General features: G+C 36.1%; 1 protein-coding gene and 1 pseudogene across 1 annotated transcript in view; one reads left to right on the plus strand and one right to left on the minus strand.

Moving 5' to 3' along the window:
* MCF2 (MCF.2 cell line derived transforming sequence) overlaps positions 1-17,521 on the plus strand; it is a 121,766-nt gene that overhangs the window by 68,900 nt on the left and 35,345 nt on the right. Inside the window, 7 exon segments of the mRNA XM_023757085.1 lie at positions 3,597-3,716; positions 4,604-4,720; positions 6,375-6,524; positions 8,603-8,736; positions 9,049-9,163; positions 14,604-14,723; positions 16,366-16,567. Coding sequence (XP_023612853.1) covers positions 3,597-3,716; positions 4,604-4,720; positions 6,375-6,524; positions 8,603-8,736; positions 9,049-9,163; positions 14,604-14,723; positions 16,366-16,567 — 958 coding nt within the window.
* On the minus strand, positions 10,601-11,014 carry LOC102428738 (annotated as a pseudogene).

Consider the following 17,521-nt stretch of genomic DNA (forward strand, 5'->3'; position numbering starts at 1 on the left):
CAGTATATTTCTACCAAAACTTGCCTGTCCTTGTCTTATTAATTATCTTATTAAATTTCTTGAATTTAAAGAACTTTTATATTCATTATCTATTTTAATTCTTACAATAATTATGGCAAGTGTGTACCATTCTTAGCATAAAATAAAACATACATTATGCACATAATAGAGTTTAGAATGTACATTATCATTGGAACTCTCTGTATCTACTGTTTCTCTATAAAAGTTGGCTTTGAACTTTGAAATAAGCTTTCCTGAGCAGTGGGAATCATGAGTACCAGTAGTTCTTAAAGTTTCCTTTCCTCAACACTAATTTGAAAAACCCTAGGATAGGACTTTGGTCCTGCTTACATCAAATTTTCATCCCACTACTAATCATTGTGTATTGGAAGAGCAAGATCATGTTGAAAGATAACAGTTTTTATTAGGAACCAATATTGAGAATAGTAATAGGCTTTTTGAGTTTGTTTGGGGTGCTATAGCAGAATTCCATAGACTGGGTGGCTTTTAAGTAGACATTTCTCATTGTTCTAGAGCAGCGGTTCTCAACCCTTTGGGGGTCGAACGACCCTTTCACAGGGTTTGCCTAAGGCCATCGGAAAACACATATATAATTACATATTGTTTATAGTAGCAAAATTACAGTTATGAAGTAGCAACAAAAATAATTTTATGGTTGGGGGTCACCACAACATGAGGAGCTGTATTAAAGGGTCATGGCATTAGGAAGGTTGAGAACCACTGTTCTAGAGGCTGGAAGTACAGATTCTATGTCTGGTGACAGCCCACTTCCTGGTTCATAAAAGGTCTTTTCTCTGTGTCCCCACATGGGCAGAAGGGGTGAGGGATCTCTTTGGGGTCCCCTTTTAAATATTTTTATTGATTTCAGAAAGGAAGGGAGAGGGAGGGAAAGATAGAAAATCGATGATGAGAGAGTATCATTGATTGGCTGCCTCCTGCATGCCCCACACTGGGGATCAAACCTGCAACCCAGGCATATGCCCTGACTGGGAATCGAACCATGTCCTCCTGGTTCATAGGTCCATGCTCAACCACTGAGCCATGCCTGTTGGGCTCTTTGGGGTCCCTTTTATAAGAATACTAATCCCATTCATGAGGGTTCCAGCCTCATGCCCTAATCACCTCCCAAAGTCCCCACCTCCAAATTTCATCACTTTGGGGCTTGTTTCAGCATGTGAATTTGGGGGAGACATAAACATTCAGTATATAGCAGAGGGGAAGAAGTTTCTCATGAAGGGAGAGGGTAGCAGAGACATGGCCACCTGGAGGACTTAAGAGTTGGCCAGCCATCCCAATTTGTGTCTATTTATTATCATTGTTTAATTTATTGATTTAATTTTGTGCTCTTTTACTTACTTGTATGAGACTCAGTTCTCTTTCCCTTTAGTTCTTATTGCCACTTAATTGTTTTATGTTTTATCACCACTTCAAAATGAATTTTTAAAATCTCCAGTTTTAAATGTCATTTTCCCAAGAGGTTAGGTCTTATACCTCAGTGAAAATTATTTTTTTAATAGACTTGATTGTTTTAGAGCAAGTTTAGGTTCACAGCAAACTGAGCAGAAAGTATAGCGTTCCCATTACCTCTGCCCCACAATATCTTAATAAGTTTTGTTTCATAGTTTTGTTTAATTACTAATATTTCAACATGCCTGAAATATTATTGTATTTTAAACATTCTTGACATATGTTGCTTTATTAGGCTTTAATCTGTTGTTTTCAGGTAGATTCCACTCTGCATTCCCAGTCCGCACTTCTTTTGCTCCTTCCTTATACATGCATTTGCTGATGCACATCATCTGGATGTTCTGTTGGCTCCAACTCAACATGTCCATAAACTGGAATCAGTATATTATTCCCCTCTTAAAACCGGTTTCTCTTGTGATCCTTACATCAGTGATGATTATACCATCCAGAAATCTGGAGACTGATTTCCTAGTTTTTCCTTTCTTATCAGACACATTCAATCATCATGTCTTGCAGATTATATCTCCCAAATTCTACCCTATCCCTGTTATTGTTGCCCCAGTTCAGGAATTCCTCATCCCTGGCTTCCTAGCTCACCTGCTTTCAGTCTTGTTCAAATTCAGTCCACAAACCAGAGTGATCCCCCTAAAATGCAAACCTCTTAAAGTCTCCCCTTGCTTCCAGAAGAAAACCCAAGGTCTTTCCTGACCTGGCTCCTGCCCATCCTTTTAGCACCCTTTTAGCACTTCTCCCATTGCTACACCCAAGCATCATTTTCCTCTAGCTTTTCTGATTGGAACCTCTTGAATGAATGGGGTAGTATAGTGATTACAAGCACAAACTCAGGCGCAAATTAATGCTTCACCAGCTGGGTCAAGTTTCTGAACCTCATTTTTAAAAAAATATATTTTATTGATTTTTTACAGAGAGGAAGGGGTAGGGATAGAGAGTTAAAAACATCAATGAGAGAGAAACATTGATCAGCTGCCTCCTGCACACCCCCTACTGGGGATGTGCCCGCAACCAAGGTACATGCCCTTGACCGGAATTGAACCTGGGACCCTTTAGTCCACAGGCCGACGCTCTATCCACTGAGCCAAACCGGTTAGGGCCGAACCTCATTTTCTTTATTTGTAAAAGAGGATAGCCTAACTACTTCAAATGATTATTATGAAGAGGAACTATGATAATACTGGCAGAAATACTTGGCATTGAGTAAGCATTTGATATGTGGTGGTTTATTATTATCATTCTATACTAGTCCATCCCTCACTAATTTTGCATCGTTCCCTTCTTGTCTTTTGTGTGGTTTCGTTTAGCAATTATTTTTTTGACCACCCACTCTGTGTTAGTATTCTAGAAGCTGGGAAAACTTTGATGCACCAGAATGACATTCTGTTGTTCCCATTAATTCCTTCTTATGCTTAGAAACCTTTCTTGACATTACTAGGTGTGGGATGCTCTGTGGTACCACTTCCTGTTGTATATTATTCTAATTCTCTTGTTTTGCTTATCAACTTATCATGCTATAGAGCTAATGGTTATTAATGGACTCCACTATTAGATTGTTATTTTCTTGCAAGAAGGGTGTGAACTGTATTTTATTAATTTGTGCACATAGAATGCTAATAGTGCCTGATATTTATTCATTTAAATGCACGGAGTTGGACACATGGAAGATAGTCAGTGAATGTTGCTTGAATGTAAATAAAAATTTGAGTTAATAATATACTTTTCTTCTATTGTTTACTACAAGTGTACAGTATTTCATCTTTCTTTGACTTTTAGGGCTACCCTAGGAACCTGCCTCCTAACTCTGTCTTTACAGGAAATAAATGCAATTTGAGTACAAATAACTAACTTTAAAATGAAGCTTAAGAGTTTAATTCTTTGTAACTTGGGACTTACTTTAGTGTGAGAAAATTTCATGCCTTGAGCATTGCAAAGATCTGAACCTGATGACCTCACATTGGTTTTATTTGCATGTTTTTAGATTTTATCAACATCCATTTTTAAAGTTTGTCCTTTTAGTGGCTTTTAAGTGATTTGTGCTCAGCTGAGTACATGTTTTGACAATTTTTTCTTTCTTTCCTGTGTTCTTTCTATAGGCTTCCTTCCCTGGGAACTTACACTTGGTATTGGTTCTACGTCCAACCAGTTTTCTTCAACGAACTTTTACAGACATTGGATTTCGATTTAGTCAGGAAGATTTCATGCTCAAACTACCGGTAAGAGTATGTTTTTAAAAATGTGTTGTTCCTTTTATTCTCATGAAGGTATTGTACCATGCTGTTGATGTTTTATATGTGCTCATGAATAATTTAAAAGAAATAGAATTTGTCTTCCAAAAATGTAAATTTAAAAAGCCTAAAAGTCATCTGCTTCTACTGTTAAAAGAATAGATTAATGAATTTTTAATAAGGAAATTCCTTTTTAAAAAGATATATGTCACATGTGTTACATATACAGGGTGGGGCAAAAGTAGGCTTACAGTTATGAGTACAGAGTTTATTATTGTATTATTTATTAATTATTGTATTATTTTTCATACAAACAACAGTAAACCTACTTTTGCCCCACTCTGTATGTGTGCATAAAATCAAGACATTTCATTTTAGAAAATAATGAGTATGTGTTTTATGTTTTTAAACTTCCATGAACTTACATCCTGAGCTAGTTCAGAATGTTATGTATTTGTTTTTATAACAGATATTTTTATATGTTTTTAGGGCTAGGAATAAGGTGCTCATAAATTTTGATACTTTTGCAAAGATTAGTCTCTCTTGATAAATTATAACTGACTATATAAAGTCCTTTTGCTTTGTGGTAGGCATAACAGTCTTCCAAAAAGTTGACCATTAGATCAAGGAGAATCAGGTGTTTGGGTTTTTATGGAAATTAATTTTGCTTTACAGATAAATGTTTTGTAAATGAAAACTTATTACCTGAAGAAGGTAGTGCTGCATACATGTGTGGGGGTTATACAGGAGAGAATTTTTAGAACCATTTATAAAAGATAAATTTCTTCTAACTGAAGGCTAAATTTCATTATACAGTTGAATGGAGGGATGCCACAAAAGGCAGTTAACAGTATCTTTCTTGCTTATTTATATAGGTTGTTATGCTGAGCTCAGTTAGTGATTTGCTGACATACATTGATGACAAGCAATTAACCCCTGAGTTAGGCGGCACCTTGCAGTACTGCCACAGTGAATGGATCATCTTCAGAAATGTATGTTTCTTTTGCCCTTACTGTAGAGCCTATAGTTCATGTGAGCTTTTAAATCTAGTGCTAGAGTTCTTTTCCTCTTTGGGAAAAACAGATTTCTGGGGGCTCCTATTTTTTAAAAAACATATATAAGTCAATATCTTGATTTTCTTCTATAGGAAATACCTAGAAATGATGAAGAATCACTGAGGATGGCAGTTGAAGGAGAGGCCTAGGGAATAAGGAGATCTTCTTCTGTTCACCCCTTCTGTGGCCATTTAGTAACTTGAAGAAACAAAGGGTTGAGATTCAAATCATAGCACTGATGATTTTTAGCTGTGTCGCCTTGCCCAAGTTATATAACCTCTCTTAATCTCAGTTTTCCCAGTTGTAAAATGGGAATAATAATACTTTAACTTATAGGGATATTGGGAAGATTAAAATGTTTAGCATGGGACCTGATATACGGTGAGCCCTCAAAAAAATGCAGATCATGTCTTGGCCAGGTGGCTCAGTTGATTGGAGCATTGTCCTGTACACCGGAATGGTTCGATTCCCAGTCAGGGCACATGTCTAGGTTGTGGGTTTGATCCTCAGTCAGGGAGTGTACCAGAGGCAACCGATCCAACGTCTCTGTCTCTGCTTGTCTGTGTCTCTCTCTCCTGCTCCCTCCCTCCCTTCTCTCTAAACATATCCTTGGGAGAGGACTAAAAACTGCAAATCATATTGTTAATCTTACCATCCTAATGGTGCTCCTGAGGAAGTTATATTTGTAGCAAAGTCTCCTTCTGTTCTAGAAGTTTACAAATAGGCAAAGGCCTGGCACCTCACAGGGGTGAGTTTGTGGTCTAAGAATCTTTGTTCCAAATCCCAGAAACACAGGAACCTTCTGAAGGATGTAACTAAATGATGTTTAATTAAACCGGAGCTCTATTTTTCTCACGTTTATTCTTCATTCAATGGTCCTAGTCATTCATATGAAGGTATATTGTCAAAATTAGCAGTGCTAGCCTTTTACTGAAAAGGCTATAAATAAGAAAAGCAGATACCTTGAGCTGTGTGGTAAACAGGGGATTTATATGGTCTCTATATGTTGTCCTTTTTTCTCTGAGTAATTGATTTGGAAACAAAATAAATAACAAAATCTTACTTGACATTTTAGGGCAGTAGAACCTGAAATGAATTGCTGTGAGTAGATGTTCCCTCATCACCTCATTCCATCACCTTGCTTGGAATGCCAATACTTGTTCATAAACTATAATAAATATAAAGTGACTTTGATATTCTCATCTATCTTCAGAAGTAAAGCTATTATAAAGTAATTTTACAATTACAGAGTTTACTAGAATAAGGAAAACACTATTTTTTAAGGTCATAAAACAAATTACTCAGTACATGACATCTTTAAGAAGTAGTTTTCATCGGTGTCTAAGAAATAAGTACAGAAATTTAGATAAAAGGCATTGAAGAAGACTCTTCTCCTGACTATAGATTTTGGAGGCTGAGATGCAAAGTTAGTTGATTGTCAAGGGCAATGCCAACTTTCCTTAGCAGAGGAGAGTTTGTAGTTTATGCGTTTGCTCTCATACCTAAATAAAAGTAAATACAATTACTGACCCAGCTTTTGATATGCTGGCAGGGTTTCCATAGAATTAAAAGAATCACTGGTTCTTTGCAGGCTATAGAAAATTTTGCCCTCACTGTGAAAGATATGGCTCAAATGTTACAATCCTTTGGAACCGAGCTAGCTGAGACAGACCTACCAGAAGATATTCCTTCAATAGAAGGAATTCTTGCAATTCGTGCTGAAAAGTATCACCTGTTAAAGGTATGTCTGATAGAGGAGATGAACAAATGTTTTCCATGGTCTTTTTCTAGAGAGGTGTTCAATGTGTCCATTTCACACTGATTAGTGGGTAGGGAGACAAAAGATATATTTATATATTATAAAGCACACTAATATAAATAAGAATATAAGAGGAGAATGTCCTGGATATGTTGAATGTAAGTGTCCCTTTTGTAAATGATGTATTCTCTTGATAAGTTGTTTATTTGTAAATTGAATAGTTTATAAATGCTCTGCGTCATTTTTGTTACTATATATTCTTTATCCTGTGAAAAGGCACTCTCGTTTGGAAAGTTAGAGTGAGTATCAATAGGCACACACCTTGCCACAGGTAGGATGTAAAATGGAGAACCTGATGAGAAGTCAGGAGGCCTGGTTTCTAGTCTCAACTTTGCCATATATTAGCATTGGGACTAAGCCAAACATTGATAAATTAATTACAAGCTTTCTCTTCCATAGAGTACTAGTTCTTGATGTTTTCTACAATAACTAAGAAGTTGATTTAGCTCTCCTACCCAGTTGTTTGGAGTGTTGGGTTGTGAAGGTTTCTGAGTCACCAAATACTTTAAATTCACTTTTCCCAAAAAGTTTATGAATGATCTGAATAACCACTAAGCTTCCATGTAGACTCATGTTCTTCATATGATAATAGGCTAGCTGGGGTACTGACAGGTACAAGCTCTATATAGAGGTGACATTTTTAAAAATATATATTTTATTGTTTTTTTTACAGAGAGGAAGGGATAGAAAGTTAGAAACATCGATGAGAGAGAAACATCGATTCAGCTGCTTCCTGCACACTCCCTACTGGGGATGTGCCTGCAACCAAGGTACATGCCCTCGACCAGAATCGAACCTGGGACCCTTCAGTCCACAGGCCAATACTCTATCCACTGAGCCAAACTGGTCAGGGCTAGAGGTGACATTTTTAAATTAAGAAGAGGAGAGAAAGTGAAATTTTGAATCACAATCTAAAAGCAAAACTGTTCAAGGAAAGAATGCTCTGTCTCTCAAACGCTGTGTGTTGGATAATTTGCTTACCCTTTCAAAGTTTCAGTTTTTTTCATATGTACAGTGAGGTTGTTGATGATGATACATGCATACTTTGTAGAGCTGTTGTGAGAATGAAATGAAGTACATGATATATGTACTGCAGTGTTTGGCACATAGTTGGCAATAGCTCTTAATGTTTATGTTCTTATTAGAGGCCCAGTGCACAAAATTTAAGCAAGGGTAGGGTCCCTAGTGGCTGCCGGCTGCCTGCTGGGGCCTTCCTTCATTCCGCGCCACCCCCTCATGGTCAGCACACATCATAGCGAGCGATCGAACTCCCAGTCAGTCGAATTCCCGAGGGGACACTTTGCATATTAGGCTTTTATATAGAGAGATTCATATTGATGGTGGTGTCATGGAACATGTTTCCACAAAAATACATGTACACCCCATTTTTTGATCTCCTGAAGGAAGCCATTATTACTCTTACATGCCTGAAGAATCCACCGTCCAAGGTTAAAACCTTCTGAATAGAAGCATATGCTTCATGATAGATTAATTAATCCAAATGTGGACATAATACTTAAGGCAGGCAGTGATGGGCAACAATTAAATTTTAGTAGGAAAGGCATTTACCTAACAATATCTGAATATATATAAATACTATTTGCAATTGTATGCTTTCTAGTGTGGTACACTTTATTATGCTATTATTGTTTTATTGAAGTACTTTAAAAATATTAACAGAATAGAATAACTTAGAACTCTCTACCAATAAAAGAAGGAGGCTACAAATAGTGCATCGGGTACTTCTGCCTGTAAAGATCTTATAGAAATAGTGATTGTAGCATCCATCTCAACAGGCAGAGGCTTCTTGGAGATTCTCACAGCTTTTGGATTCTGTGGTACTGAGGTATTCCTTGATGGTTTCAGTTATGAAAGCAAAGACCATTCTAAACTATTATATTTATTCTGCATGCTATAGATATATTCTTCCTTCTCTTCAGGTTATTCAGATTAGGTTACTGGCAGGTATTTGATACATCCCCTATTGTACCTTTGTACAGAATGATATTACAGCTGTAACCAAAGAAGGAAAAATTCTGCTAACAAATCTGGAAGTGCCTGACCCTGAAGAAGCTATCAGTTCAAGATTTGAACATCATGAGCAAATAAGTGGTGACTGGCAAACTGTGAATAAGTGAGTACTTTCTTTTGGGTATAGAGTTACTTATTTTATACTTTTGAAAGAGAATTATGCATTTTTGCTGCAATCTGTTAAGTGTTAAAGTATTCCTGGATCTCTGGAAATTTAAGAACTCATTCCTGAGTTGTCTCACAGAAGTTCATTTGCTTGCAGACTAGGTTCTGTGGACAGGGATGTTCTTTACTTGGACCAAGTGTTATAGGCTGTGACTTTGCCTATAATTCTTAATGTCCATACCCAGTTTATCTACCTACTTATAAAACAAGCCTTTGTTTTTAAGGAATTCTATGACTTTTCTTTGTTAAGATTGCTGACTCAAGTACATGATATGGAAATTGCTTTTGATGAATTTTGGGAAAAACACCAACTAAAAATGGAGCAGTATCTGCAACTATGGAAGTTTGAGCAGGATTTTCAAGAGGTCAGTTACACATTTCTTTTTCAAAAAATTGATTTTAGAGAGAAGAGAGAGAGAGAGAGAGAGAGAGAGAGAGAGAGAGAGAGAGAGATTGACATGAGAGATAAACATCGATCAATTTCCTCCTGCATGCACCCTGACTGGGGATTGAACCCACAACCTGGGTTTGTGACCGGATCGGGAATTGAACTCTTGACCCTTTGATTCTCGGGATGACACTCCAATCAACTGAGCCACACCGGTCAGGACTAAATATTTCTTTATACATATATTTTCATTATGTCAGAGTTTTTTATTCCTTGATCATTAGAAATAGTCTCCAAGATGACCATTTAAACCCACGGAGAGATGGGGTGGGGGGAGGAGGCAACTGTGAGTGAACCTTGACCTTGAATGAAGAAAAAAACTACTAAATGCCAAGACTTCTACTTCTGTGGCTCATTAATTTCCTTCAAAAGAGCACTTATGTGCTAACATATATGAGAAAGACTAAAGTTGTAGTCTACTCTGATGTTTGTTATTCAAATTTACTTTAAATATAAAATGCTTTCAGCTTATGGGGTAGCTTTCCTAGAAAATAATATCAATTTCCTTCTTGATTTTTCAAAATACCATATTCCTCTGCTGACTATGTTTTACATGATCTAACAAAACTTTTTTTTCTGATTCAGTAATTTATATTTATGAAAAGCCTGATGGATGAAATTTAAATCATGTTTAGTTATACATTATTTAAAAGGTTATAAGTATATTCTATTTGGATTTTTCTGGAAAATCCATCATATATAGTCAAGAGATACAGAATTAATTTCCTTTTTTTAAGTTGACATCTGCTGGTTGCTTTATTTAATTTTTTTTACATTAAAGGCAAGACTAAAATAAAAAAACTCTGAACTTATGCTTTTAACCCCAGTAGGATCAAAGAATAGCTATACTTCTAAAGTAGCTCCAATAAAGCAAATATTTTTCATGTAAGTACGAATATTACCTAAACAAGGTAAAATATAAATATTTAATTTTGTACTTAAGTTGAAGTGTTACCACTGAAGTCAATTATAGATGTTTACTCTAAAAGAGCTTACTATGAAGACTGCAGACTCAAATACTGATAATGGTTATTCAAAATTCAATTAATGGATTACCTAGAAAATAGGTTGAATTGGAACCCATTGTGAGTTTTATAATATTCATTAGCAATAGGTTTTAAAGACATAAAAAGCTATTGTTTACATATAAATTAGGAGTTTAAACATCATCTCTAGTATTTTCAACTGTCACATGGCCATAAATCAAAGACCCAAATAATTAAAAATGATCAGATACTATTTAGGCAACGATTCTCATGTGCCAGTACTTTTAATGTTGTGTACATAAAATTATAGTAAAAAGATGACTGTAAACAAGATGTAGCTCCTCCACTTCTATGATCAGCACACTGCATTATAGTAAACTGAGTGTATATTCCACCATCAAGTGTGGTTTTCCCATTCCTTTATTTTGTGACGAGTCATTGAGAAGATCTTTAAATCCAATAGTTTCATCATTACCCCACAAAATAGCAGTGAAAGGTATGAGCTTGAAAAAATGGCAGACGCCAAACCTGTTGCACTGCATTGAATTCCATTTGCAATTTTAGTAGAGCAAACAGACCCTGGATGTTTCTGTGTGGAAAAATTAATTTTATATTGGTTGAGCTGGAAATTTTCTTCTGATAATTCAAGAGTATGACTGGGCAAAAGTTCATTTTTCAAACAAAAAATGTGTTTGAAGAAGATCATGTTTTTCAAAAGGTCCACTTACTGAAAATTCTGGAATATTGCCCTTTAGCTGAGATCCAAGTCCTCTGGTATTCATCTTCTCCTTAGTCTGTGAACAGCCTTTCAGCTCCATCACTGCCCTAGATTTAGTTGCTTCTTTTCTTTGCAATCATGTCCAAGCTCCGCACAGTCTCTTTCATATATGTTACCAGGGAATCCATGAAAACTCACTTCTTTTCTGTCTTCCATGTGGCCAGCTTTTTTTCTACCCATGAGTGGCTTACTTGCTTGATATTTCATTTGTTCTAGCAGGATTAGGTCTTGGAGGGGCACTGCATTCTGGACAGAGGGCACAGTTACTACCAGTCCTTTCCCTCCTATAATTCAAACAGATTTTGAAATGCCATGCTCTCCATGAAATCGTCCTGAAAGAATAGGTCAAATTGCTCTTGGTCCTTCTAGATATTTGTGTCTCTCTCTCCTCCCCAAATGAACACATGGAAAAGTAACACTTTCCCTGATCATACCTATTATACCTCTCTATATATCTTAATTTGCATCCATATTAAATTTTTATACTGCAGTTATATTCTGTTTCTTCTTGGATTATAATCTCACTGACATGATCTGTATTTCATAGTGACATCAGATAGACTCTGTATATTTAGGAAGTTAACTTAAAAACTTGTTTGGCAATTTCAAACTTTCATAACATTTTGAATATTGTCAAATGTGATGTTTTTGAATATACAGAATAAGAATATTATGTTGCATAATTATAGTACAGTTACCAAATTTAGTACATTCAACAATAATGCGATACTTTTGTATTATCTACCGTCAGTATTCCAATTTTGCCAACTGACTTGATACTATCATTTTTTTGCCATCAATAAGAAGTTTACTTTTTAAAAAAAAAATCCAAATGCTGACATTGCCCAAATTAACATGTTTATTTACATTTTTATAAAGTTAAACTGCTGAATGTTGTTTACTGAAACATTTTAACTTGCATCAATGCTTTATGTTCCCACGTTTATATTAAAAAAATTCTCACACAAATGAAAATGGGAATAACTGCTAATACCTGATTTTTGTCCCCTTTTTGCAAGCATATAGTTAGGTAACTTTTGACCCATGGAAAAAAAATCTAATGTTCAGAACTACCAATAACAGGAAGAAGAGAATTTTTTTAACAGAATGAAATGTTTCCATCTTAGTGGATTCTTAAGCACACTCTCCTCATATGTGGTGTGCTAGGTGGATGTCTTTTGGCATAATTATTACATGTTTGGCGTGGATAGCACACAGGTTGGTGTCTTCAAAAAGGCCAACCAGATAGGCCTCATTTGCCTCCTGCAAAGCACCAACAGGTGCATTCTGGAAGCGTAGATCTGTTTTGAAGTCCTGAGCAATTTTTCACACCAGATACTGGGAGGGAAGTTTGTGAATCAGAAGTTCAGCAAACTTCTGCTAACGTCTAATTTTAGGAAGTTCCATGGTACCAGGCCTGTAATGATGAGGTTTCTTCACCCCTTTGGTAGAAGGTGTACTCTTGAGAGTGACTTTAGTAGCTAGTGGCTTCCTCGGTGCTTTACCACCAGTCTATTTGCAGGCAGTTTGCTTTGTATGAGCCATTGTATAGAGAGACCCATTCTTCAGCTATCCTTTTTTTTTTAAAAAAAATTGATTCTTTTTTTTAGAGAGAGAGAGAGAGAGAGAGAGAGAGGGAGAGAGGGAGAGACATCAATGTGAGAGAGAAACATCAATTGATTGTCTCCCCTACACACTCTGACTGGAGATGGAAACCAAAATCTGGGTATGTGTCCTGATGAGGAATTGAACCCATGATCCTTCAGTGCATGGGATGATGCTCTAACCAACCTTATTTTCCCATGTATAATACAGGGTCCAGTCTAGAGAGTCTTGTATGGCATTAAGTTGTCATGTCTCCTTAGTTGCCTTTAATCTAGAACATTTCTATAGCCATATTTTGTCTTTTATGACATTGACATTTTTAATAATACAGTCCTTTTTATTCATTTTATTTTTAATTGAAATTATTGGGGTGACATTAGTTAATAAAATTATATAGATTTCAGAGGTACAATTCTATAATACATCATCTGTATATTGTATTGTGTGATTTCACTGACATGTGGAATATAATGAACAAAATAAGCTGATGAACAAAATAGAAACAGAGGCATGAATACATGGAACAGACTGATAGCTGTCAGAGAGGAGGGAGAGGGGGCTGGGTGAAAAAGATGAAGGAATTAAGTAAAAAAATAACTTACAGACAGGCAAAAGTATAATACAGTCCTTTTAAAAATAAAATCTTCTTTTTGAATTTGTCTGACATTTTCTCGTGATTAGATTAATCTGTGTATGACTACCTAGAATATCGCATATGTGATGTGTCCTTCTGAAGGTATCACATCTGGAGGAAATTAAGTCCACCGATCCCTCATTGTTGATGTAGACTTTGATCACACAGTCAGGGTGCTATTAAATTTCTCCACTGTGTAGTTACTTTTTTCCACTTGTATCTAATAGGAAATGTGTGGGGAGAGAATTTAAGGCCATGAAAATATCTTTTAAAAAATATATTATTGATTTCAGAGAGGAAGGGAGAGGGTAAGAGAGATAGAAACTTCAATGATGGGAGAGAATCATTGATCGGCTGCCTCCTGCATGGCCCCTACTGGGGATCCAGCCCACAACCCATGTGCCCTCACCAGAATCGAACTGTGATCTTCTGGTTCATAGGTCGACGTTCTACCACTGAGCCACAGCGGCTGGGCCCATGCAAATATCTTGCTCCTCATCAAAAGATAACCATAGGTTTAATATCAATTGATCTTTCTTGATTTAAATAGTCTTTATTATAATAGTTGTGAAATGCTGGGGTTTTTTTTCTCTAGTGTCTCCTCCACATTTACCAGTCCACATAGGCATGCTACTGTAAGCAAGGGTCTTCCCTTCTCCTTATCTATCTATCTATCTATCTATCTATCTATCTATCATCTATCTATCATCTATCTATCTATCTATCTATCTATCTATCTATCTATCTATCTATCTATATTTTTGGGTCCATGGCTTCATAGGTTTTTAATGGTTCATAATTTATTACTGCTCTTACTATTTTGGTGTTTCAAGCTAACTACCATGTCCTGGTGATATGTCCAAATATTATTTGATCACTTCTTTACTTTCTAGCATAAAGAGATGGTCCAAGCCTCAGCCTTGGAACCAGACATATTCTAGAAGCTCTGGTTTCTTTCTCTGGAAAATGATGTTAAAGACCAACATCTGGATGCTAGGAGTCCTCATTGCTACTAAAGGGTCTTTGTTCCTAGAACTGTTCACCATAGAGCTAGGGAATATATATGTATAGGTATATACACTTATACATACTTCCATACATGTCCACATATACATGTTTTCATATGTACATAGTGATATTTTATAAATAATCAATACACACTGATATCTAGGAGTTTAAATTTTAGCAGATTATATGAATTACTGTGAATAAAATAACTGAAAATATTTTTCATATGTGCAATTTTTTCATATTGATGTTCTTATTTAATAGCATTTCCTATACAACTTGATTATTAAGGGAAATGCTTAATAATTTATTTGCTTGTAAGACTAATTTTTATTACTATTTTTAGCTTGTGCGTGAAGTTGAACTTCTATTAAATCAACAAGCAGAGTTGGCAGATGTCACAGGGAATATAGCTCATATAAAACAAAAAATAAAACATTTGGAAAACTTAGATGAAAATTCTCAGGTAAGATTACATTTCAGATGTTCATTATATTTATGGAGTATGATAGTACATTTTGATGCTTTTCAGTGGTTGAAACCCTTATTATGATTACTGGTAATCTCTCAGCAACAATCTATATAATTTTTTCAATAATATTGGTCTGTTTTCCATTCTGTTCAATGTGGGCCTGAAGTGACACTGCATATATCATGTAGGAAGCTTCTGAGATAATGGTGTGAAATATTTTAGGCCTGCCAGTGGGAACAAGATCATAAATCATTTGAAGAAGCTAGAAAAATGTCTATCAAGAATCCTATTTGGGTACTTGGAAATAAGGGAAACATACAAGAACATAATTCCATAAATATCCATCATTTGTTATATCTATTTGAACCAGCATACGTTCATATAGATAGATCTACTTAATCTGACAAGCTGTGTGACCTTACGTAAATTGATTACATTTTCTAGGCTCAATGTCCTAATTTATAAATTGGTGATGAAAGGACCTACTTTGCAGAGTAGATTGTAAGGATTCATTTAGGTGTTGTAGATAAAGCACTCAGCACCGTACCTGAGATACATGACTCAAAAGAGCCAGCTGCCAGTCTTAAAGCTTGGACTAATGGCTTTACTAGTTAACAAACTCTAGCTTTGCTCTCCTGTTTTGTATGAGAGGGCAAGGCCATGGTTTTTAAGGTGGGTTTTCAGCGAACAAATAGATTTATGGGTGAACCACCAGCACCAAGAAACACAAATTGAGAGGTAGCAGTTGTGGTGACCAGTTCTGGAATTGTGCTTGTAGATCTTTGTGATTGTGGGGCAATTTACAGATCCCTATGGTAGAGTAGAAAAAGAAGGCAAACTGGGTTGGAAACTAGGGGGCTTTAGTTTTATTGTTTGTTTTTGTTTTTTAAATAATTTTCAGTTGTAATTGTGATGAAAGACATAACAAAATTTAATATTTTAACCATTTTAAGTGTACAGTTAAGTAGTGTTTAATGTATTCACATTGTTGTGCAACAGATCTCTAGACCTTTCTCATCTTGCAACACTGGAATTCTATTCCATTAAACTGCTTCCTATTTTGACCCTGGTTTGCCCACTATCTAGATAGGCTAGTCACTTCTTCATATGGGGCTTCAGGTTTCTTTATTTTACGTCGACAAACATTTCCTGAGCTCCTATTATGTTTCAGTCACTATGGTGGGGGTGAGTCAGCAGTTGATGTGGAGGCAAGGCCTTTAAGATCCCTTTTGACATGCAAACCCTGTGACAGGTTCACTTCAGGTCTGTAAAGGTGTCAGGTGGATTTCCAAGGCTGACATGTGTGAAACCAATTAGCTTTCTTTGGCTGGTGTGTACTTCATTTGATATATGGGGTTCTGTTCTAAATCTGTACAACCCACAAGAAGCACATCTCATTCCTATTCTGGGAGGCTGGATAGTTTTCTTTTTATATTACCAGAAATGTGTGAGTTTCTGATATCAACTGCTATAGCTAATTACTGTAACAGCTTTTTTTGCAGCCTGTAAAAGTATGATATCAAATCATATTTTTGGCAAAATATCTCCTTGCTCAATCAGTCTGCTTCTTAATTATTCCTCCCTCTCTTTGAACAGAGATCATGCAGTTATTATTTTACTTCTTTCTCAAAATCAGGATTTGTTAGCAAAGGTCCAGTTTGTGATTTTACATGGACACAGACTTACATCAAATCACCATTATGCACTTGATTTGATCTGCCAGAGGTGCACCGAGCTACATTATCTTTCTGATATTTTGGTTAATGAGACAAAACACAAACGGATACAACTCAGCTGGACCTTCGAAATGCATAAACGTCTACAGCAGGTAGTGTCATGTGGCATGGTGCATTTCTGAAAAGGAAGATAAATATTTTTCCTGGGTCCTTCTCAGAGGTTATATGGTCAGGGTCTGGTATAGCTTTGGAATTTGCAAGAGGTCTGAGTTTGACTATGCTTATTTAATCCATATTAACTCTGCAGAATTCATAGCAGGTTAGTATTATAAGAATTTCGGCCTCTGTTCTGAATATTGAGATTGTGGTTGTGATGGCTTCTTTCTATTTTGGGTACATCTCTGAAGCCTCTACTCTAGTGATAGTTTGCAGACAGAACACTTTACGGAACCTTGGGGGGGTATTTTGATAAAACCTGAAACTCTTTCCACATTTCATAGTTATAGCAGTAAAAAATTAAAGTGACTGGAAAATATTCTGCCATTGCTTGAGGGTCTGACCCCATTCATGGGTAAGCAGTGAAGATAAGATCTGTTCCTGGCAGTGGAATGAAAAATAGGGCTATCATTTACAGGCATCATATCTGAGCATGAACATTTTAATCTGCACATCTTCTATGGCAAGGAAACTTTTATCCTTGTCCTGAGCAATCATTATGCTTTCATATTATACTTTATATTTGGCTAGGAGTTTCATATTTCAGTTATTGATTTTGGGAAAATAGCATGCAGCTCAAATATTAGTATTGATAGAATGGTCAGGCTTCTGCTGCAGAATGATTTCCTTGTTATGAAATGAGTGCAGTGCTTCCCAGGTTTGGTTGTGCATCAGAAATACCCATGGAGCTCTGTAAACATAAATACCTGGCTTATGGCCCTGAGCTACTGAATCAGAGTTTCTGGAGACCCAACCTAGATATCTTTATTTTTAATAGCTCTGAAAGTAACCCTGATTGACAGAAGCCGGGACTGATAAACTGATAAACACTGTTTTAAGGGACAAACATATATGTTTTCATTTACTCATAGTTATGGTGTGTGTGTGTGTGTGTGTGTG

This window comes from Myotis lucifugus, unplaced genomic scaffold (genome assembly GCF_000147115.1).
Source record: "Myotis lucifugus unplaced genomic scaffold, Myoluc2.0 scaffold_2, whole genome shotgun sequence".
NCBI classification, from domain to species: Eukaryota; Metazoa; Chordata; class Mammalia; order Chiroptera; family Vespertilionidae; genus Myotis; species Myotis lucifugus.